This window comes from Fistularia commersonii, chromosome 10, assembly GCF_037954325.1.
Source record: "Fistularia commersonii isolate RoL2024-O1a breed Wild chromosome 10, RoL_Fcom_v1.0, whole genome shotgun sequence".
NCBI classification, from domain to species: Eukaryota; Metazoa; Chordata; class Actinopteri; order Syngnathiformes; family Fistulariidae; genus Fistularia; species Fistularia commersonii.
The window spans coordinates 3,973,909-3,998,004 of NC_141293.1; the positions used below are offsets into that span (position 1 = coordinate 3,973,909).

General features: G+C 43.7%; 2 protein-coding genes and 7 non-coding genes across 10 annotated transcripts; 4 read left to right on the top strand and 5 right to left on the bottom strand.

Annotated features, from left to right (window-relative positions):
- Positions 1-164: 164 nt before the first annotated feature.
- On the top strand, positions 165-18,645 carry LOC147230134 (serine/threonine-protein kinase MAK-like). 2 transcript variants are annotated; one of them, XM_086153332.1, is made up of 13 exons: positions 165-340; positions 7,209-7,263; positions 7,420-7,541; positions 9,456-9,535; positions 9,637-9,769; positions 11,281-11,452; positions 12,107-12,274; positions 13,562-13,744; positions 13,841-14,010; positions 14,794-14,885; positions 17,980-18,096; positions 18,370-18,448; positions 18,520-18,645. In XM_086153332.1, the coding sequence occupies exons 1-12, from the start codon at positions 240-242 to the stop codon at positions 18,444-18,446; spliced, it is 1,470 nt and encodes a 489-aa protein (XP_086009458.1). In that variant the 5' UTR covers positions 165-239; the 3' UTR covers positions 18,447-18,448; positions 18,520-18,645. The 2 variants fall into 2 exon arrangements, with proteins under 2 accessions (XP_086009458.1, XP_086009459.1); XM_086153333.1 differs by having other exon boundaries at positions 13,844-14,010.
- Positions 624-696, top strand: trnar-ccg (transfer RNA arginine (anticodon CCG)). Its single transcript has one exon. It is a non-coding gene; the product is annotated as a tRNA-Arg (tRNA).
- On the top strand, positions 1,692-1,764 carry trnar-ccg (transfer RNA arginine (anticodon CCG)). Its single transcript has one exon. It is a non-coding gene; the product is annotated as a tRNA-Arg (tRNA).
- trnar-ccg (transfer RNA arginine (anticodon CCG)) lies at positions 3,359-3,431 on the top strand. The gene has a single exon. It is a non-coding gene; the product is annotated as a tRNA-Arg (tRNA).
- Positions 4,148-4,220, bottom strand: trnar-ccg (transfer RNA arginine (anticodon CCG)). The gene has a single exon. It is a non-coding gene; the product is annotated as a tRNA-Arg (tRNA).
- On the bottom strand, positions 5,543-5,615 carry trnar-ccg (transfer RNA arginine (anticodon CCG)). The gene has a single exon. It is a non-coding gene; the product is annotated as a tRNA-Arg (tRNA).
- trnar-ucg (transfer RNA arginine (anticodon UCG)) lies at positions 6,038-6,110 on the bottom strand. The gene has a single exon. It is a non-coding gene; the product is annotated as a tRNA-Arg (tRNA).
- On the bottom strand, positions 6,747-6,819 carry trnar-ccg (transfer RNA arginine (anticodon CCG)). Its single transcript has one exon. It is a non-coding gene; the product is annotated as a tRNA-Arg (tRNA).
- LOC147230142 (transmembrane protein 14C-like) lies at positions 18,376-23,787 on the bottom strand. The gene is made up of 4 exons (XM_086153335.1): positions 23,462-23,787; positions 20,225-20,326; positions 20,049-20,136; positions 18,376-19,975 (listed from the first exon to the last, which is right to left on the bottom strand). Exons 1-4 carry the CDS (start codon positions 23,535-23,537, stop codon positions 19,918-19,920), a joined length of 324 nt encoding a protein of 107 aa, XP_086009461.1. The 5' UTR covers positions 23,538-23,787; the 3' UTR covers positions 18,376-19,917.
- Between the last annotated feature and the right edge of the window lie 309 nt (positions 23,788-24,096).

Sequence of the window (24,096 nt, forward strand, 5' to 3'; positions counted from 1 at the left end):
CCGTTCATTAGACTTTTTTAAACGAAACGGGCCTCCACTGGAGGATGAACAGAACTCGAGGCCCTGCACTGAGACATGTATTCTTAGTCACATGTGATTTAATCCACTTGGACGGAGGTTTTCTCTGTCCGCCATAAATGAAGGCTTACCTTGGGAAGGGCGACGCTCCGGGAACCCGCAGAGAGAAAGTCCGGCGGGGTTAATGCCTTTCAACGGCAGGGCCGGACGGTCAAGGCGGGATGGACGACTACACTCTGCTGAGGCAGCTGGGGGACGGCACCTACGGCAGCGTGTTCCTCGGCAGGAGCGACAGCACCGGGGAGCTGGTGGCTATCAAAAGGTGAGCGTGATCTTCCTCCTGACAGCCCGACGCCATGGCAGGGACATACCCTAAGCTGATTAAGATGCAAGGTGCTTCTAGCCTGCGTCCTCCTCGCCCTAATGCTCACATGAGCAACATATCTGATCCATGTTGGACGGTTTCTTGCCGAGGTGGCGGAAACTTCACCCCCTGTCAGCAAAGCTGGGAAGTTCGGGATGGAACTTGAGAGCGTTTTTAGCGACATAGTAGCCTACAGACAACAATGGAGAAACTATACGTTGACATTTTACCTCACATATGTGGTCCAGTGGCCTAATGGATAAGGCATCAGCCTCCGGAGCTGGGGATTGTGGGTTCAAGTCCCACCTGGATCGATCCAGTCCAAGAAGCTTGAGACTTTTCCTGCTTTGAGCAGATACCATATAAGACGGTTACAGTGATCTTCTATCCGCCCCAAACGTACAGTCGGAGCATCGGTAATCAGAAACTGCCCGGTCACGGAACTGATGGTGCTGCTCCAACATCTGTCGGCCAATGAGCACCGATTCCGGTGTTTAGTGGTATAAATTTAATAGATGTTTCTTGTGAAATGCAGCCTCAGGGCTGCACGGACCGGTGTCTCCCTGAGCCGGTCCCAAGCCCAGATAAATGCGGAGGGTTGCATCAGGAAGGGCATCCGGCGTAAGACTTTTGCCAAAACTAAATATACGAATCAATCATCACAACCAGATCAAACCGGATCGGTCGAGGCCCGGGTCAACAACGACCCCCATTGGTACCGATGACCTAAAGGGAACCAATGGAAACTGGGCTACTGTAGGTCAAAGAAGGAGAGGAGGAAGGCGTGTTCGGAAGCAGAGAGAGAAGAGGAAAGGCAAGAGTCTGGGACTGAGCGTAGTGACTTTGAATGTAGGGACTATGACAAGAAAAGGTAGAGAGTCCGTTGACATGATGCAGAGAAGGAAGGTGGATATACTGTGTGTCCAGGAGACCAGGTAGTAAGGCTAGATGCTTCGAAGCAGGCTTTAAGTTGTACTATCATGGTACTGACAAGAAGAGAGATGGAGTAGGAGCTTTCTTGAAGGAGGAGTTTCCTCCGGTGTCAAAAGGACTCCAGTGATTCAATGCTCAATCACATCCCTCAAATTGTGAAATTCAACTGAGACGCACATTCCATGGTGGGTAAATCAATGGCAAATCAAATTGGACAGAGTCACGTCTCAATATGTTAATTTAGCAAGAATGGTTCTCTTTGGCGATGCATCCTGGTACAAAAACCCACTCTAGTTACCCACTCTTCAACACTGAGCTGGAAGTGAGGATCGTTTCTCTTCCGGAATTTTTTCCATTCCCAAGTCCCCAGGTTGGTGGTCCAGTGGCCTAATGGACAAGGCATCAGCCTCCGGAGCTGGGGATTGTGGGTTCAAGTCCCATCTGGATCGCCGTATTCCTTAGTGAGTGTCATAAGATAGCCCTTTATTTGTTACTAAACAATAAATGTCTAGGTCTCCCACTGAGAAACTAGTTCTAACCTTTTACTTAAGTCGTACATTGTTGCACATTTTTTGTGGAAAAGTCAGACCAGAAGCTCGTGTTATGTAAATCGGATCATCGGGAATCAGAATTTGTCCAGAATGAGCACCGCTTCTGGTGCTTAGTGGTAAAAATTATGCAGCCACAGGGAGGCATGGACCGTTATCTTGCTGAGCCAGCGCCGGAGGAGGCCACGGGCCGGTGTCTCCCTGAGCCGGTTCCAAGCCCAGATAAATGCAAAGGGTTGCATCCGGCGTAAAACTTTTGCCAAAACTAAACATACGAATCAATCATCACAACCAGATCAAACCGGATCAGTCGAGGCCCGGGTCAACAACGACCCCCATTGGTACCGATGACTTACAGGGAGCCAATGGAAACTGGGCTACTGTAGGTCAAAGAAGGAGAGGAGGAAGGTGTGTTCGGAAGCAGAGAGAGAAGAGGAAAGGCAAGAGTCTGGGACAGAGAGTAGGGACTATAAATATTGGGAGTATGACAAGAAAGGGTAGACAGTTGGTTGACATGATGCAGAGAAGGAATGTGGATATACTGTGTGTCCAGGAGACCGGGTAGTAAGGCTAGATGCTTAGAAGCAGGCTTTAAGTTGCACTATCATGGTACTGACACCAAGAGAGATGGAGTAGGAGTTATCTTAAAGGGGGAGTTTCCTCCAGTGTCAAAGCGACTCCTATGATTCAATGCTCAATCACATATCTCAAATGTCAAAATTCACTTTCAATTGTGTACAAAAAGATTATTTTGATGGAAAATTCAACTCAGAAGCTCATTCCATGGTGGATAAATCAATGATAAATCAAATTGGACAGTATCACGTCTTAATATCTTAATTCAGCAAGAAGGGTTCTCTTTCGCGACGCATCCTTGTCCAAAAACCAACTCTAGTATCCAATCTTCAACACTGAGAAATAAGTTCTACTTTTTTACTTAAGTCGTACATTGTTGCACATTTTCTGTGGAAAATGGTAGTTGGTAGCTCCAATTCCACCATCCGTCTACCAATATAGTCACTGTCTCTCCTGTGTACATGACCAAACCATCTCAGTCTGGCGTCTCTGTCAGCCTGTCCATCATCACTTCAAACAAGAAGGGGCTCAGAGCAGATCCCTGATAGAGTCTCACCTCCACCTTGAACTTCTCTGTTAGCCCTACAGCACACCACATCACTGTCTCACAGCTAGCATACATGTCCTGCACCAGTCTAACATACTTCTCTGCCACTCCAGATTTCCTCATACAACACATACAACAGAGCTCCTCTCTTGGCACCCTGTCATATGCTTTTTCTAGGTCTACAAAAGCACAACACGGCTCCTCCTGACCTTCTCTGTACTTGTCTATTAGCAATCTCAAAGCAAATTCTGCATCTGACGTACTCTTCCTTGTCCAAAACCCAAATCTATTTATCCATTCTTCAACACCGAGCTGGAAGCGAGGATAGTTTCTCTTCCGGAAATTTTTCCATTACCAATTTCCCTGGTTTGTGGTCCAGTGGCCTAATGGATAAGGCATCAGCCTCCGGAGCTGGGGATTGTGGGTTCAAGTCCCACCTGGATCGCCTCTTTCCTTGATGAGTGTCATCATCTTGTAGATGGCCCTTTGTGACCCACACAATCAATGTCTGGGTGAGGCCACCTCCGAGTGACAAAGTAGTCCTACTCTTTTACTTTTGTTGCACATTTTCTGTGGAAAAGTCAGACCAGAAGCTCATGACATGTAAAATGTCATATCCGATGGAATGTCTGAAAGTGACGTCCAACGTCCAACACATGGGTGTAAAGTAACCAAATACATCCTTGCATATTTTCTGTGAAAAGCAACATGTTATCCCTTAAATCCAAGAGTACGGCTTCCAAAGGCTTCACAGTGGTGAAGATCTGCTCTCGTTGTTCACATTCAACACTGAGCTAGTCAAGGGACCACCTTCTCACCTACAGTCGCTTCTATTTCTAATTGCTCCATTCAGTGGTCCGGTAGCCAAATGGACAAGGCATTAGCCTCCCAAGCAACTGCAAGTCCCACCTGGATCATCTGAATTTACCTCTGACTTCAAAATCCGTTGTATGCTGCCTGGCTTGTTGGTGTGCAAGGTGTGTGCCACACAAAAAGGAAGGTCAAAATAATGTGGGGGCCTTTCAGACCAACATGTCACTTGGGAAACCTATGGCCGACTGCTCACCCAAATCAGAAAGGGTGCAAAAGACAGTTTTTGGCCAAGGTTTTTTCCTTCCTAATGTATCAGCACCGTCTGGCACACCAATAAGAAGGCTTCCATGATCCAGGTGGGACTTGAACCCACAATTCCCAGCTCCGGAGGCTGATGCCTTATCCATTAGGCCACTGGACCACAAATAAGCCCAATTAGGAGTGGGAAGAATTTCCGGAGAGGAGTTGTCCACGATTCCTCAATGTTGAAGAATGGATAGCTTTGGTCCGCCTTGGGACCCAGGAAACCCTACTAGCCTACTGTAGCCTACCCCAGCTCCGAAGGCTGGTGCCTTATCCATTAGGCCACTGGACCAGGAAAAACTTTACAGTCAGTTTCGTCAAACTTTATTCTTCTCAATCATCTCGCTTTGTTCCCTCGGAAACTCTGTTTGGTCTTCTTTACTTGGCACAGATCATCTACTTGCTTCCTCCACTACAAAAAGTGGCAGAGGTAAGTATACCATGTACTATTCTCTGACTGGTTTATGCTTGCCAGCGACATCTGAAGTCAGCGTGAGGTTGGAACAACGTTGTATTCCAGCACTACATAATTAGTTATCTGACGTCTAACCTTACAACCCATATTCAACCAAGGACCGACTTTAACACAACGTCCTGTCCGACAGTCAATCAAGCGACGCGTCTTTGTCACCTACCAAAGTCCAACTAAACAAGAATTCATACATAAGGTGCGCGGGATTGTAAGGTCGCATGGACGATTTTTGAAAAAATGTAAGAATTTTAAGTGCGCCAAATAGTTAAAAAAAAACAGTACACAGCCCAGAGGGTTGCAAGCGATGCAGGCCTACCTGTCTGAAGTCTCTGCCGTTGAGGTAATGCACTGTGTGGCACGATCCTTGTGTTTTTTGACGACAAAGTTGTAGTGACTCCAACCAAAAGATGAAGTCACTGACAGGTGAGGGAGAATCGCACGGTTCACCTGCTGTACAAACGACCGTGTCTGATTCCAACGGCGGGCGTGACTGGCTGCTCCAAAGGCCCAGTTTGTAGTTTGATTTTGTGGTCAACAAGCATACATTCCCTCTACTCGAGCCCTCTCTATGCAGCTGCCGCGACAAGCAGGTGGATTTAATGCCCATTCAATCAATTATTCAATCACTGCTCCTTGACAACACAACGCTGATGCCAAAACTGACGTCGACAGTTTGGCATATACCACCCAAAGCTGCGATAAGACACCGTGAGGCCTGGTTTAGGATTATGGATTACATTATCTATATATTTGAAAGTTGGACTTTTTCAAAATGTCCCAGCGTACCGTTGTCAAGTAAAGGTGTTAGACTCCTTTTTACCTCTCCTGATTTTGCACTGACACTATGGAGATTCAGTAACTGATATTCTACACTAACAGGGAAGTTCCACAAGCTCACCCAAATCAGAAACAGAAAGCCGAAAGCCAACTTATCAGCACATTCCGGCACACAAACAAGGAGGCTCTCACGATCCAGGTGGGACTTGAACCCACAATCCCCAGCTCCGGAGGCTGATGCCTTATCCATTAGGCCACTGGACCACTCTTTTTGTCAAAAAAAAGTTAACTTACAGTTTTTATAGTCAAAAGGGCACTTACTTGGGAAGATGAAGAATGCTGGCCTTTATTCAAGCCTGGTGTTGTCTCTGATCTCTTTCATGTTACCTCGTCTGTACGAGATGTAGTCTACCCGCAGTCTACCTATCTGTAGTCTACCTATCTGCTCTTATAAGTTACCCTATGTTCCTGTTTTTTCTGGAAAAGAGTGGTCACTACAGCCATTTCGACCTTTTTGCAAAGTCTACCACCACCTGACCCCTCTGTGTTCGTATTCTGTATACCAAATCTGCTTATCACTTCTTCATCCCTTCTATCGCCTGCACTGAAAAAGCATTGCACTGCTGACTTTCTGGGTAATCTGTTCTGACCCACTGCTGCCTGAGCTCTACCAAAAGGGAAGGCCAAGATCCAGATGGGACTCGAACCCACAATCCCCAGCTCCGAAGGCTGGTGCCTTATCCATTAGGCCACTGGACCACAAAAAGAGGCATTGGGTGAGGCCCCCGCCTTGAGCTTTCGCCGCAGGCCAGCTATCAGCGTGCGATGGTCGGTGTTGCCAAGCTGTGCGCCTATGAAGACACGGCAGTTGGTGACCAATGTCTTCCAGCGGCGTCCAGGATCACTGGGACACGCAAACCCTCCACCACGGTAAGGTGGCAGCTCACGGAGGGTTGGTTCCATTAACATCCAGGAAACCCCTTCTTGCTGAATTAAGCTATCAAGTTGTGAAAAGGTCCAGTCAGATTTACCATTAGACCCATCACGGAATGAGCTAAATTTGTTTTTTTGTTGTCAAAATGATCTTGTCACGATCCTGTCAACTGGAAAAGAATTTTGACAATTCACAATGACGACCATGTTGCTACTGCCCAGCGTTGAGGAACGAGGAAGGGATAACTAGAGCTGCTGTAGTGACTCCAAGCAAAAGACAAAGCCAGTAAAAAGCCTACACTCCCGACTTTCTGGGAAAACCCATGGAGACCTTTTGAGAAGTCACCATTAACAGTCCAATCTTACCAACATAGTGCTTTGACTTTAGGAAGTATGTACAAGTGTACTTGACCACCCAAAGATGACTTGTTAGTACCAACTGGTGCAAAGGGGAACTACTCTCGATCCAGGTGGGACTTGAACCCACAATCCCCAGCTCCGGAGGCTGATGCCTTATCCATTAGGCCACTGGACCTGCACGGTCCATCCTGGTGTCACCCAATTCCAGAACACGCTCTGGACTGGTGCGAAACCACATACCGGATGAGTGGATGTGATACAGAAACAGAAAGTAACGAGCAAGATACAGCCTCGAGGTACTTGCCATTTAACTTAAATTTTACTTCCACTCAAGTATGTAATGCATGTAGCACAGCTTTGTACTTGTATTGTGCAACATTTCATGGGGAATTATTTTTACTTCTATTTTGTGGACACTTTACATGAGTTGATACCCTATAATACTCAGCTGGGCCAACAACTTATAGATAATTGCATCATGTTATATGTAAGTATATCATTCAATTGCATGGTATGAGATACATGAACAGTTGGATTGTTTTAATAGAAGGAAAAATTCAACAGGATGAAGAGGAAGTTTTATTCTTGGGATGAGTGCTTGGATCTGAAAGAGTTTAAGGTGAGATGTTAGAAATATACCAGTAATCAAAACTTATTCTTACTTTCCAGACTGAATTCGCTAATTACCTTTTGCTTTTTACCATTATTGTAACACTTGTATTACATCAACTGTTCTGTTTGGACTGATCTCCTTGTGTTTTATCACCTAAAATAGTCTCTGAAGAAGCTGAGTCACCCAAATGTGGTGAAACTGAAGGAAGTGGCAAAAGTAAACAACTGCCTCTACTTTACTTTTGAATACATGAAAGAAAACCTGCACCAGCTCATGACGAAGAGGTAACAAACACCAAAATTGCCTTTTCACTTCCAACGGTCACACAATCACGGACATGATGTTCGTGAGTTATCTCAAGTCCACTGGACTTATTTCTTTTATGTCACTATCTGGTTTTGTTTTCCAGAGAAACGTGTCAGTCGGGTTTCCAAAGGTCTGAAACCATTTTTGCAAAGCAGTAGGGGATTTCAAAAGGGCTTCTCAAAGTAAAAGCCGACTCTTTCTATCTACCTTCGTTTCCGAACTATCGGGCGCACCTGAAAATAATGGCTAAAAATAACCAAATAAATATATGTGTGCATATATAGGTCGCACTTGTCTATAAGCCGCAGGAGTCCACATTGTAACATCAACATTATTTAAACTTTTAATTAAATACATCAACAAATCAGTCCTGGAAATGCTTTTTTTCCGACAAGCGCCTTGAAACGGCTGACGAAGAAGATTAATAATAAATAAGACAAGGAAAAGTCCATCCTTTTTCTATCCCTACTTTGTGCTACTCCGGCTAATTGTTATCTTGGTCTTCTTCCTGCGCACTAAAACCATTAGTCGTCTTCTTCGATGTCGGAATTCAACGGCCTCGCGGTCATTTTATCGGTCCGATGTGACGAGGTTAAATGTTTCGGTGGCGTGAAGCTCGCTACCCCAAAAAAAAACATAAATTAGCCGCATTGTTGTTGAAGCCGCAGTCTCCAAAGCATGGGAAAAAAGTAGCGACTTATAATTAGGAAATGACGGTAGGTTTATAAAAAGTGACTTGACCATTGTCACAATATGTGTTTACGTTTATTATTTAATTCACATAGAATCTGTTTAATAATTAAATTTGGTCTAGGTGAAGGTCATAATTGATTTGTTGCTAGTTTTTCTTCACAACTGCATAACTTCTTCGGGAGATGCGGTCGAATTCTCCTGACTGGATGGAAGCGATGTCTTTCCTTGGCGGGTTACGCAATGACGAAAAGCACGAATGTGCGAGCCCTCCCGAAACCCAGAGGGGACTAATTGAAGGGCCCGTTTAAAAAAAAAACAAAAAAAAAAACGAACAAAAAAAACAAAAACAAAGTGGTACTGCATGCTGGAAAAAAATCATACCTTGTCAGGTGTTTGACTTCTAATTCAGGGGTAGGTAAACCTTTTGGTGGTTTCTAAAACCGATCGTGAAAAACAAGCAGGCGTTTTCCTACATTTTAATGACTTTGGTTGTAAATAAAGCTTTTCTCTTCATGTAGATTCATTTTTTTTCTGAAAGATGGCTTGCAGGTGAGACAAAGTAAAAAAGAAGTAGAGACTTGACAATACAAAAGGCTATGTGACACATCAACTAGGTATCACAGGAAAAAACTGTGAAATGAATACTACAAATTTAAATTATTCACGTAAAAACACTGCCATGGGCCATAATTCACTTGCTCCTTATTGTCAGTGATATCTGTAAAACTAAAACCGTTAAAATCGGAATTGTCGGAATTTCATTGGTCCGATGTGTCGAGGTTCAATGTTTTGGCGGCCCCAAAATATTCACAAATCAGCTACATCATTGTTTAAGCAACAGTGATCAAAAAGCAACGGCTTTTAGTCAGGAAATTACTTTACCGATCTGGAAGAAACAAGTCAAGCTATCGATCCCAAAATTTTGAATGTATTTGTATTGTTTTAAGACTCAAAGGTTTTCTTCAGATTTGAATTCAGTCATTGATACACTCATTGGTCATTCCGTCAATATTTATACCCTTTATTTATCCCACTGGCCAAGAAGTGGGGTTCACCTTGGGTGGATCAAGGGGCCACCGACCATTAACTCGATTCACCCGATTCACGTCGAACCAAGTCATGGAAGCAGGATGCTCTACATGGCGTATATTATTCTGAACTGTCCTTGTCTCTTTTTCCTCATCACCCTTTGCTGCAAGGGAGAAGATGTTTTCTGAGCAGGAGATAAGAAACATACTCTTCCAGGTGTTGTCCGGTTTGGCATTTGTGCACAAACACGGTAGGTTTCTCTCTCTTCCCATTCTTTATCCCGTTTCTCTCGTCTTTGTTTGGGTTTTGTAAACGAAGTGACACCTTTTGCCGAAAAATATTTCGTTTTAGGGTACTTCCATCGTGATATGAAGCCGGAGAACCTGCTCTGCGTCGGGCCGGAGCTGGTAAAGATTGCGGATTTTGGACTTGCCAGGGAAATCCGCTCGCAGCCGCCATACACCGACTATGTCTCCACCAGATGGTGAGACTGACCATTCCAACGGTTCACGGTAGAACGTCGGACGCTAAGCGTTTCTTGACGCATTATTATGTATTTTAAGAGAAGTTTGCCAACCCTACCCGCCAAAGAACGCTTAAGCAACCACGCTCACAGACACTTTATTAGGTTACCTTCTGACCCCCTTTTGTCTTCCAAAGTACCTAAATTTTTGGCGTTATCGGTTCAACAAGTTGCTGTAAACGTTCATGCCACCGACCTGCAGCGCCAATACGAAGGGGGGTGAAAATCAAGACTCCAAACAGGCGACGTTTTTCATAACTCCTATTGCGCACAAATAACCACACCACGCTCAGAATCACTTAAAATCCCGTCTCCCCCCTGTTGAACTTCAGCATGTCTACAAGTCTAAAATGTGTCGAGTTGCTGCCGTATGCTTGGCTGGTTAGCTCTCTATGTTAACAAGATGTTGAACAGGTGTAAACCTTAGCAGCCGGTGAGTGAAAAGGGCTGTCATAATCAAATTCCATGAGCACATCTCTTATTGGTATCCTTTAAAATCAACCAAACTCTTATCTAAAATGTGAAAAATATCTTATTCTTTTCCTTTTGGCTTTTCCCCTCAGGGGTCACCACAGCGAATCAACCTTCTCTATCCAACCCTATTCTCTGTGTCCTCCTCTCTCACATCAACTAACTTCATATCCTCTCTCACTAAGTCCGTAAATCTTCTCTTTGGTCTCTAGACCCTCCAATTCCAGCATCTGTCCACCGATATATTCATTATCCTTCCTCAACATCTTCATCTCTGCCGCCTCCAACTCGGCCTCCTGTCTTTTGGTCATTGTCACTGTTTCTAGACTTTGGAGACCATCTCTGGTCTCACTGTCTTGTCCACCTTTCCTTTTATTCTGGCTGAAAGGCTTCTATCACATAGTACCCCTGACACTTTTCTCCACCCATTCCAAACTCCTTGGACCCGTTTCCTTACCTCATTTCCACATTCCCTACGCTGTGGACTGTTGACCCTAAGTACCTGAAATCCTCCAACTTCTTGATCTCCACTCCCTGTAGCCTAACTGTTCCACCCGGGTTCCTCTCATTCTCACACATATATTCAGTCTTGCTACGACTAACCTTCATCCCTCTCCTTTCCAGAGCATACATCCACCTCTCTAGATGTTCCTCAACCTGTTCCCTGCTCTCACAATAGATCACAATGTCATCTGCAAACACTCTCACTATAGATCACAAAAAACAGGAAACTAAACATAAGCAATTAAATCATGTCATAAATGACAAGTACACAAGGGGGTAAAATTGATGTGAATACATGAATTGAGAATAAATGAATTAAAATTGGGGATGATTTAGATTTCTTATGTTTCTTGACAAATGCTGGATTCTAATGTCGGATAAATGATGCCTGCCCCGCAAGAAGCTTTTGGAAAGGATTTAAATGTTTTAACTATAGACTATATACTGCACTACATCCATAGTGTACATTTTGACGGTATCCATACCTGGTCATACAGGTACAGAGCTCCAGAGCTTCTCCTCAAGTCCAACTCCTACAGCTCCCCCGTCGACCTGTGGGCCGTGGGCTGCATCGTGGCGGAGCTGTACACGTTCAGACCGCTGTTTCCTGGCCATAGCGAGGTGGACGAGATTTTTAGAATCTGTCAGGTGCTTGGGACCCTGAGGAAGGTGAGGTTCATTGGAGACCCTGAATTGCACAGAAGTGCGAATGAGCGAGTGAATGGTGGTATGTCTCTGTTTGTGGCCCCGTGATTGGTCCAGGGAGAACCCCGACTCTCACCCAATGGCTACAGTGCAGGACACAACAACTAAAGAACATATCTGGTGTCACGATTGCATAATAAAAATTTTAAAAATCCCATATTTACCACCACATTTTTTGGCCCATTTTGATCCAGCTTCTGAGAAAACAGACTTGTACACGGTATCCGAGTCCCCGGTGTTCCCTGAGGATTTGTTCGATCCAGGCGTCGCTGTGACCGGAGTCCCTGCGGCACATTCCTCAGAGAAATGTCTGCTTGGTGTCATGCTTTCGGTACTTTGAGCAGGAAGTGCTTCGGTGAAATTAAAACTCTTTCCTTCGGAGAGTGACAGCTACTTCCTGTCACTCCTTTGTCCCAGCTTGTTTTTTTTTTTTGGACCCAAATGTCCCATCAAAATGCCAGTATGTTGGCACCAGATAGCATTGGAGCTCCAATTCCCGTTACTGGGTGGAATGGTGGGATTTGGGGTCTTTTTGTGTCCATCAAATTCATCAATCCAAAGTAACATGTTCATTTTGATAGCTCTACTCATTCGATGATGTTCCTTCTTCTCTCTCAGTCGGACTGGCCTGAGGGCCACCGTTTGGCTGCTTCGATGAGGTTTTGCCTCCCGAAGTGTGAACCATCCTGCCTCCGATCTCTGATTCCCAGTGCCAGCGGCGATGCCCTCTCTCTGATGAGGGCGATGCTGCGGTGGAACCCCGGGAAGAGGGCGACTGCTGCTGAGGTGCTTTCACGAATCTTTACATATCATCACAAACAGCTTCAAGTTAGAGCCCGGCAAACATCATCAAAATTGACTATTGAGATTGACGTTTGGGGTATGCTGACAGGAGATATCTTTAGTTTGGGAGCCCAGTGCAAGAACCACTCACAGTTCCTACAAATATGAAGAGAGTATTAGATGTTTGCGGTAGAAACAACTTTTGAAAAGTACATCAAAAAGCTGACTGCTTCGCCATACTTGCTTTGGGACAGAAAAGTTATAAGAACCACATGTATGTGGAGGTTCTCAGTCATCCAGGTAATGATGAATTCTTGTCAACATCTTCTTGTCGGGGCAACTGGACTTGTATTTCTTCACTCGAAGATCTTTCATCCCTCGCCTGAGAGGCTTCTTCAGTTCTAATGGACTTTGGGAGTTTCCCAACAGGCACCACAGGTCATTAGAACTAAAGAAGCCTCTCTAACTTGAAGAAATTCTAATATAGGAGCCACTCTTCTGGAGAAGGAGGTGGTTGGCAGTGTGAAAAGCCTGCCATGAGTGAACTGTTCTTATTTCAGCGAAAATGTTTTTGTTCTGCTGCGAGCCCTGTGATGTAGCAGACCAGAAAAGCTTGGACCTCTTGGTCGGTCCATTTCTCGATGGTCCTTTTCATTTTACTGCAACTCTCAAAAGAACAGCTCGCCAGTGAGTGCAATAGTTTTGAAAAATGGCGCTCCAAAGTCCACAAGAAGTATCTGGTAATGGTTGTGGCTTATGAGCTATCAGTCAGCAGGCACCTACATCACATGAGCTCCTAAGGAACCGTAAAAAGACCATGCTTCAGAGTAGGAGCTAAGACGGTTCTGAGAACTGAGGTACCTGGTTCCTATGCTGTCCAAATGCACCGAGAAACACCTCGGTTACTGAAAACGTACTAGGAAATGCAAATAGTTCCCAAAGTTCTGAAGGGGCTAATGTTCCAGGAGCCCCCGATGGCAGTGAGGCTCGCATGAAATCACATTTCACACCTTGCTCGCACTCCTCCATGGAGATTCCAGAAGTTAGGGTTAATGAGGGATGGGTGGAACCTAAAAGAGGCAGGAAACGACTTTTTGGTCACCGGCTGGAGCAGACAAAGAAGAAGAATCATTGTTTTTCCCCCCAACAGCCGCCCATTTTGGGCACTCTCTAGTCACAGGTCACCAACTTTGGTTTGTCTTCACTCAGCTGCCCCAACTGAAAAGCCATCTGGGATTTGGTCGATGTGCTCAGAAGTGACGACAAAGTATCGTGTTTTCTGTATTTCAGGCCCTTCGATCCCCATATTTCTATGTTGGCCTGCCGCTCGATTTCTCCCCAAGGAGCCCAGAGTGTCGCACAGCTCAGGCAAACACAGACCGCGAGTTCAATAGTGGACAAGCGGCGGACGAGTGCCAACAGGAGCCTCTTAGCCTGGTGACAAATGGGAAGCGTGAAAGATGTTTGCAGACCGTAGGTATCACAAAAGTACAAAGACTGCAAAGAAGGACGTGATGTTTACCGGCCTGACGGAGTGCCTATTCAAATTTTTTGGGATGAAACAAAAAGCAGGGAGGAGCGCCACCGGTGGACCCAGAGAACCGCGGGATCAGGGCAAGGGCTGGACGCAGACGGTGGGGCCAGACTTCCTTCACGTCAGTCGACAGCTGCGACGCCACTGACGAGGATCAGGAAGCGGGAAGTTCGACCCCCAAGAAACCTGCTGTCCTCCATAATGTGTAAGCAACGGCATTTTACCGTATTTTTCGTACTATAAGGCTTACTTAAAATCCTTAAAAATTTCTCATAAATCACTTGTACACTCCGCTCAAAAATCTGTCAAAATTTTTTGTTGGACTTTGGTAAACGACAAAAGCCACTCCACTCGATTGATTGTCGGATTGTTCCCACCTGACACGTGGACATTGTGTTAAAGTCGGTCCTTGGTTGAATATGGGTTGTACGTTGGGTAACTAATTATGGAGCGCTGGAATACAACGTTGTCCCAACCTCACACTAACCTCAGGTGTCCACTATTGCAGGCAACCATAAACTCACCAGAGAACAGTACATAGAACACTTAACTCCGCCACTTTTTGTAATCTTGTATATACTGTGGTTCAACAGAATATTACTGAAGACCCCCCAAAATGGCATCTGTTATGAGACATGCTTACAAAGCAGAATTCAAATTCAAGTCATGCATGATAACTGCATGACAGGTTATCGGTCATGCAGTAGATGATGGGAATAGAGCAGCAGCGAAAGAATTCAACATTAATGAATCAATGGTATGGAAGTGCAGGAAACATCAAGTGAACTGTGCCAAGTAAAGAAGACCAAAAAGAGTTCCCGGGGGAACAAGGTGAGACGAATGAGATGAATGAAGTTCGACTAAACTGCTTGGCTTTGTATGTTTCATAATGCGCCTTATAACGTGGCGCGCCTTATGGTCCAAAAATTACGGTATTCCCTTTGCTTTATCGTCGATGATCTTCATATTTGATGTACATGTCGTCCAGGTCCACTGAGTCAAAGCCAGCAAGGGACAGAGTCACTTTTGGCGGCCTGTCGGCAAAGCAGCACTACCTGCACCAGTCCAGATACACACCTGGTGAGAGGAATTGACACTCCGCCTCCAAACATACCCATCCACGTCTGCTGCCGGAATTGAGGTCAGAAGCATTTCGAGGTCAAGGGAGGGCGCTAGAAGAGCGCTAGAATACCACACCATCATGCAGTATGTTAGGACACTTTCAATTGTGACTCCAAGGGTGTTGACGGACCAGCAGGGGCGTATCAAGGGTTTCTTGGGGACCTGGGCAAAAAAGCACCGGAGTTGGGTGGCCCCAAGAAGCGTTCATCACCATCATACATTTTCATGAGTTCTCTTAGAATGTTCACCATCACAAGCTTCTGCGCCGTCGCCGTGTTGGTTATTGTTTGAAACGAAAAGCGGAACGCGGAGCTCTGCACCGCCCTCTAGTGCAATGTTTCCCAACCCTTTTTGAGCCACGGCACATATTTTACATTAGAAAAATCCCACGGCACACCACCAAATAAATATGTCAAAAACATTTTTTAACTAATTAGAATGAAACCGTAGTCTCAATCTACTTAGTGGGAAATCTAATATATCAAATATCTGTAGATTCGTCAAGTTGCAACGCAAATTTCCCACTGATGTGCAACTTTTCCAGGACACTTTTTTGCAATGTCCGAAGACATGTCATCAATATGTCTGAAAATGGTATTATTTGAGAGAACTCTGGCTATTTCTTTATCAACGCCAGAGCCGAGCATTTCTTCTACAATGATTTTGCCGGCAGGTAGTATTAATGTTTTGCTCCGGTGTGTGGCTGTTTGGATTTAGAGATGAGTTCAGCAACTTTATAGCAAGCTTTCACTGCTTTCTCACTCGTCTTGGTAGTTTTCAACAACGCTGCCTGTTTGTTTACGCGGATACAAGTACTTTTTATTTTAAAAATGTATCACGCAAAGCGTCACTAATCACTCTGATACACAGATGCGCAGGTTAATTCACTACCCGTTGCCATCGAATGGGCCCACATAGACATAGGAAGACACATTATTTGCGTTGGATACATAATTTTCGGACCAATCAGGTGAAAGTGGGCATCTCTCACGGGACACTAATGTGCGGCTGCACAGTGGTTGGGAAACACTGGTCTAGTGGACACGTTGTGTATCAACCATGGCAACATACATTGAAGTATGTGATGTTTGACAAGGTTTGAAACAGAAATATTGATTTAAGTATGTCACAGGGGCATAAATGCCCATTAAGATGCATTCAAAGTTGGCCTTCTGGCAATTTCCTGGATTGCCAGTTCAGAAGTGGCGCTTTCCTGGCAACCCCCATTTTCCTTCCATTATCACCTCCTTGGTTTTTGCATTTTCCTGCTGAAGGTTGTCAGCTGCTGCATCTCATCTCTGCAGGCCTTCTTATCTCATCTACGAGACCCCAGAATCCATACCCCGGGGCAGCGCCTGTGCACGTAACACACAAACTAATTCGGTAAACTGGAAATAAATCCGCGAGATGTGAGAAGAAGGCAAATAAGAAGTGCTGGAATGGATCTTAATAAAGACATGACACGTTTTTGCAGTTAATTACATGCAGGGTGAATTACGAAGGCGGAACATCGGCGATACCGACGAGAGGATAATTTGCCGTTCACTGCATATATTATGACCGAGCGTTGCACGTGTTCTCCGTGCACGTGGCGGCGGGTTCGCTATCCGAAAAGCATATTCAAACAAATTGTAAATGCATCACAATGAATTCTCAGTAATTAAATGAAAGTGAAATTAACACGGCAACAATTACGGTCCGGATTCACCTAAAAAAAAAAAAAGGGGGGCAAAAAGATTCTCACTTCCACTTCCTGATGCAACTTTGCCTCCATTATTTCCAGCTTTTTTTATTTACTAATATGTTTATTTTCTTTATGGCAAGTCTTGCATTCACTTGATCCTCTGGTCAGTTCTTCCGCAATATATGTTTTTTTTTTTTTTTTTTTTTTTTTTGTCGGAACAACACGAACAAAAATTAAGGTACAACCCTCGAAAAAGCCGTCGCTTCCTGCGTGAAATTTGTTTTAACAAACGCTGTACGTCGGAATGATGGAACAAAATATTCTTTAGAAGTTTACGGGAGAGGGTGACGTAACGACAAAACACTGTAGGTGGAGGACGCCGTAAACCAGGGACTCAATTGTGAATTAATGAAATGGTGACACACCAAGTCAAGAAAAGCTAGTTGCTAACTAACCAACGAGTGTCTTGCGGTGTATATTAAACCTGAAGTACATTATGACCATCTGTGGAGGTTCTCAGTCATCCAGATCATGGTGAATTATTGTCCTAATTTTCTTGTCATGTCAATTGGACTTGAATTTCTTCATTTAAAAAGGACTTGGCCAGAAGCTGAGATGGCAACGGCGATGCTGTTCAATCTGATGCACCTAATTTTTATGTATTTTCTTGTTATTGATATGAATTTGTAAAGAAATGATCAGAGAAGTAGCACATTAACTGATTGTTGAGACTTTGGTTATTCCGATAAAGACGGAAACTCACATTTGCAGGTATAATGATATCTATCTTAACCAGGGGGCGGCAACCTGCAGCTCTTTGATACGTCTGGTGGCTTTTGTAAACAATCCAGTATTTAATTAAACTTTCATTTTTAAATTTGAAGATTAAGGCGATCATGTAACATCTAGATAAAACGTGTTGAAATATTTTTGTCGCTCTTAATAAGCGACTTCATGCAGAGAGAGATGGCATTTTTGATTTGCCGCCGCTGAATAATTTAAGTTCGGCTTTTTTTACATAAATACAAGAAGGAATCAAATAGGCATTGAGGGTTTTTCTTAAAACCAACCGTCTTTTTTTTTTTTTTAAGACTTCAAATATTTTGTTGCATGCAGAAACGTAATAACATTTTCTCTGCAGTTGTCCATCGCAACACATTTTGTTTAAACATTCAAAGCGTTTATCGTCGCATGCATAGTGAAATTCCTACTTTGCTGTCCGCAGTGCATTTGGATACATAGCATAAAGGCAAAAAAAAATTATATAACCTGCGAATTTATTTTGTGGCTCCCGGTGTTTTCTTTACTTTGGGGAAACTGGTTCACGAATGAATCAAAGAGTTTACGTTTATCTTCGACCCTCTCTAGGCTACCGCATGACAAACTCGCCCGTTTCAACCACGACTCACGCCTCGCCTTACCGGGATGCGGAATCAGAAATTGCCGGATGTGGACGGAGAGCGATGAAGGGAACATCTGCCGGTGGTGAGTCCCGCTGGACCTGGAGGTCATCGGGGAATAATCTTGAATTGCGAAATATACTGTAAATATCACAAGGGGGAAATTACAAGACATGGAAATCATCGATTGAACGGGAAGGCCGTCTCGAACGCGCTGAAAGAACATTCCTTTCCTGTAATTTCGACGGACGCGGCGTCTTTCCGAGCGGCGATGGCCTCCTCTGATAGCGCCTGCCTGTTCGCAGACCTGTTCTCCAGCCTTGAAATCCCGCCCTGTCACTTATATCTGCATTTTTAGTCGACTTGTCATCGCCTGCCGATTTGAGAATCTACTCCAGGATGGACCCCGGCCAGGAGCAAAGACCTCCTAAATGATGGTAAGGGTACCCCTTTATTAAGCTACCACTTACAAACCATAAAGGCATGACTCTGTCGTCTGGTCTCCTAGACTTGGAAGGATGGAGGGTTGCCTCCACCTCTGCAGGCAAGAACATGTTCTCCAGAGGACACCTTGACTTCTTAAGACCTTCAGTAGAGGCTGGCTCCATCAAAAAAACAAAAATGGATATTATTTAGAGGGGATGACAAACTTGTGAGGAAACACTGTAGATTTACACTTGGGGTTTTCTGTCTTGACAACCATAAGAACATCATCGGATGTTTTAATTGGAGAGCAAACATCTGGGATTTTTTGCAGGGTTATGGACTTTAGGCACTCCTGGGTCAATTTTGAGATGTGTGGACTGGAAATTCTTTGCTGTCTAGGGAGATTAACTTCTCCCAAAAGGTCACTGGAAGTACCAGAAGAATCCAGAGGCAGCCTGAAGAGCTTCTGGATATATTTTTTTAAACTAAGGAAAACACAAACGGCGATGTTTTCCTGCTGATCCATGAAGAAGATGACGCGCAGCAGCACAGCTGTGCTTTGGGACTTTCCACTGCACTCCTTGGAGGGACGCATGTCTGCTGATACTGAGGACGGGGGTCAATAACCAGTTCCACTGAAGAACAAATTCCAAATCTGCACCTGCAGGATTGCCTGATAGAAATGTAATGCAATTAATTTAACCATCAAACCAAAAAAATAAATAAAAATAATAAAAAAACAAAACAAAACAAAACAATGGATCTTAACATAATAAATATATAATAACACACAAAACAGAGCACTGGCCACCAAACTTGACTTCCAAATCTTTCACAAAACATCAAGATGGAAAGTTGTTGTAATACTTGCTTCTGCCACAAGGGGGCAGCGTTGCACGTTTTACAATGTTTTGCCCTGCAGTTCCTTCATAACTTAATTTCTCCATAATGTTCCAAGATAAGTCACACACAATGTGTGTTCGTTTGTATTAGCTTTACAGTTTGTGCAGACGGGCAAGATGTTTTTTTTTCTACAATCTTTTCCCCTGATACATTTCTAATCCAGAAACAAAACAAATATGAACACTGAAAAAAAAAAATGCAAAGAACACTTTATAGGTTTGATGGGCTTAGATTTCAAGAATGTACATCTGACTGTGGAACTCCTTTTATTATAATAACTATGAACTAACATAAACAAGGAGATGAATAACTTATACAATAATAACCAGGATCCACATGTGTATTGACGTCAGTAAAATCTTGACAAGATGGGCATCACTTCAAGCCATTTGGGCAAAACAGTAAAAAAAATGAATCAAATTGGTAGATTTATGAGGTCATTTCTATAAAGAGCATAGAAAGAACTTTTTGAAAACGGCAGAAAATTCAAAAAACGGTCGTAGCACCTTTATATAAAAAAATGGGAAACCCTCGGAAGTACAAAAATGCTTTGCATAAAAATGTACGTTTCAAAATTTCAGGAAGTGTGCACTCTGCTTCGCATCCCAGCGATGATTTTTGCCACCATCAGCCCACTGCAAAAAGATGATTTCATATCAGGATGTGTTGTAGGTGTTGTAAGAAGACGGGCAAAAAAAATGCAAATACCTTGACAGGCACATTAAACCAGCCGGCATGAACTTCCAGGAGTTCAGAAATCTCACTCCCATGACGACAGCCAGAGTGGCCGAGGTGCCTGCGTGTCCACAGCAGAGGAGGGAAGGGTGTTGGTCGCAGTGTGAGGGGGGATTTTTACATGTGCCTTACCGGCGCCGGCGCCTTACCCAGAGAGAGCCACACGTTCTTGGGGTTTCTCGAAGCCAGGTAGGCGCCGATGGCAGAAAGCAGCCCGAAGAGCAGCCCCGCGGCTAGAGAGACGATGCTGCCTGCAGGGGATACGCATCAGGGCCTCATTTCAATTGTCTCCTTTTTTTTTTTACACTGTTATTTTGAGTCATACTAAGATTGTTTTACTCCATTTAAGATGACAAATCATAACATAAATTATCAAAGTGAGCAGTACGATGCATACAATTACAAGACAATTCCAAAGTAATCACCCAAGCACAGCTTAATAAGTAGGAAGTAACTGACCTTTGGATTTGTACGAAAATACAAGAAAAGCTGCATAAACTTACCCCAGCAATCAGAGTGAAATAACCGATTATAAATCGAGAAAACACGAACAAAAATAGTAGCCAAACAGCTGGCAACTACAGTCATGGCCAAGAGTTTTGAGAATGACACAACTATTCATTTTTACAAAGCCTGCAGTTTCAGCTTTTATAGTAGAAATTTGTACATACCGTAATTTCCAGACGATAAGCCGCGACTATTTCACGTCAACAACGATGCGGCTAATATAAGGACTTTGGGTGGGAGACGCTAACGAGCTTCACGCCGCTAAAACATTTATCCTCGTCACATCGGACCGATGAAATGACCGGGAAATTCTGAGCCCGTTCAACTCCGACACTGAAGAAGACGACTTTGACGGTTTTAGTGCGCAGGAGGAAGCCCGAGATAGCGATCGGCTAGCCGGTGCGGCTAATATTGAGGTGCGCCCAATAGTCCGGAAATTACGGTACTCCAGAACGGTATGATGAGTGATCCACTCAACAGCAATTATTTGCATAATCCCGGTTTGCCTTGAAAATTAACTTTAGCACTAAAACTACATTTCCACTGCATTTCAGCCCTGCCACAAAAGGATCAGCTAACATAATTTCACTGACACACAAGTGTCACACACATGGGTGTGGCTGTGGATGAGGACAAAGCTGGAGATCAATCTCTCACGATTGAGTAACTGGACATTTGGAACTGGAAAACGTTGCCATTGTTCCTCATCTGTTAGTCATGGTTACCAGCGAGGAAACACATGCAGCCATCATTGGATTGCACAAAAAGGGCCTAATGGGGAAGTTTATTGCAGTGAGTAAGATTGCAAATCAGTCAACCGTCTGTAGGATTATCAAGAACTTCAAGGAGAGCTTCAATTGATGCCAAACAGGCTCCAGGGCACCCAAGAAAGTCCAGCAAGCGGCAGGACCGTCTCCTGAAGTTGTTTCAGCTACAGGATCGGGCCACCACCAGTACAGAGCTTGCTCAGAAATGGCAGCAGGCAGGTGTGAGTGCATCTGCACGTACAGTAAGGCAAAGACTTTTGGAGGAAGGCCTGGTGTCAAGGAGCGCAGGAAAAAAGCCACTTCTCAACAGCAAAAACATCAGGGACAGACTGATATTCTGCAGAAGTTTCAAGGACTGGACTGCTAAGCACTGGGGTAAAGTCATTTTCTGTGATGAATCCCCTTTCCGATTGTTTGGGGCAGGCGTCGGCAACCCGCGGCTCCAGAGCTGCATGCGGCTATTTCATCCTTACACTGCGGCTCAGAGAGGCTTGGGAAAATAAATTATAAATATTAAATTGAAGTGTATTTTATTTGTGTTAGTTCCTTTTTTTAATTTTAGTTCTAAGTTGGAAGATTATTGTGATCTTGAAATATTAAAATAAAATTATATTTATTATTTTTCGTCGCTCAAAATAAACGTCACTCTCGCGGAAGCTGGCATACCCGCCAGCCGGTATAGTGCCGATTTGCAGATGCTGTGCGCAGAAGTCCCATTAATCAGGTAAAATAAATATATATGAAGATATTTTCCAAATATTTATTTTTTATAAATATTTTTTATTGTTTACAGACAGTGATTTTTTTTTTCCCCAATTCAATTTTAAAATTCAGGTCAAGGCTACGCTACACGCTCTAAATGTTCAAAATGTGTTCATTTAATAAATAAAATGTAATTTTCTCTGTCGCACTTTGTGGATTTCATAAGCAACACACTTGTTTATACAAAGTGTAAAGGTAATAAAAAGAATTACATACAGTGGTACCTTTATTTTAGATGTCAAAAATTATTTGCGGCTCCCAGTGTTTTCTTTTCCATGGAAACCGGGTCCAAATGGCTCTTTGGGTGTTAGGGGTTGCCGACCCCTGGTTTGGGGCATCTGGAGGAAGGCTTGTTCGGAGAAGACGAGGTGAGTGCTACCACCAGTGAAGCATCCTGAGACCATTCATGAGTGGGCTCTCTCACAATCTTGCCTAAAAACACAGCGATGAACAAAGAATGGTACCAGAACATCCACCGAGAGCAACTTCTCCCAACCATCCAGGGGCAATTTGGTGATGAAGAATGCCTTTTCCAGCATGTTGGAGCACCTTGCCATAAAGCAAAGGTCATAACAAAATGGCTTAGGGAACAAAACATTAAGATTTTGGGCCCTTGACCAGGAAACTCTCCAGGTCTCAATCCCATTGAGAACTTGTGATCGATCCTCAAGAGACGGGTGAACAATCAAAAAACCCCATATTCTGCAAACCCCAAGCACTGATTATGCAAAATTTTGTTAATTTGGCCATCTGTCGGGATTTGGTTCAGAAGTTGACAGCATGCCAGGGAGAATAGCGGAGGTCATGAAGAAGAAGGGTCAACACTGCAAATATTGGCCTATTGCATGTAATTCTCAATAAAAGCTTTTGACACTTGTGAGATGCTTCTAATTGTATGTCAATATAACATAGAAACATCTGGCAAACACCTAAAAACCCTGAAGGAACAGACTTTGTAAAAAATGTAATATTTGTGTCATTCTCAAAAATTCTGGCCATAACTGTAAACTGCACTTGAAATGTGACATGCTAGTACCTTAAAACAAGAAGGAATTTACCTTAAATTCAACCGGCTACATTAAATATGAACAAAGAGAGGAGTAACACATGGTCATAAAACACTGTTTCCGAAGACAACAATTTAAGTGTAAATCAGAAGGAAGTACCCTAAAATAGAAGGTCAAGTTCTTATAATTTTGCAAAGAATTAAAAAATTTTAAGTGGTTTCAGATGATGTCACGACAACCGCTGATGCTAAAGATGGGGTTTGACAATACTGTCACTGTTTACTTCCGTGTTTACATGGCGCGTGCTCTGTGTAGAGCGCTGCTTTTTTTTCCCCTGTCCTACCTGCTTTCAGGTAACCTATGATTCCTCCCACGGCCACGACGGCCGAGTAACAAAACCCGAACCAGTCCTCAGCCATGAAGACAACCCTGCGGCTCCTGCGGAAAGACGCGACACGTCCCAAAATCCCTAAGAATCACAGCGGACGGCTGACTTCCGGGTGTCCGTAAAGACTACTGCATGGCGTCTGACGAGAAACCTAATGGTAAAGTACTTATTTAAATCACTGAAAGTGTTGAAGTGTTCGGAAACATTAACTATGAAAATTGAAGCAATATATATATTAAAAAGGTTTAACAACACTTTTGGGTAAACCCACTTTATATCCAAGTTTTTAATTATTCTACAACCCGGAAGTTATCCAACACGTCATTTCCGGTATATCGCTAAACTTTTAAAAAATAAATTTGAAGCGGTAGATTTTATCTAATTGCGAAATAGTTTTGTGATTTAATTTGTACACTATTTGTATTAGGATGCAATAGATGTATCATTTCCGTCAAATACTTTAAAAACGGGTGAACGTTCGTTTCTTGATTTTATTTATTGGTAGAAATTGTCTGGTAATATCCGATTCTTAACCTCCCTTTGTGCCACAGCCGATGGTTGATCGACAACTGAAACGAATAACTTTAAAG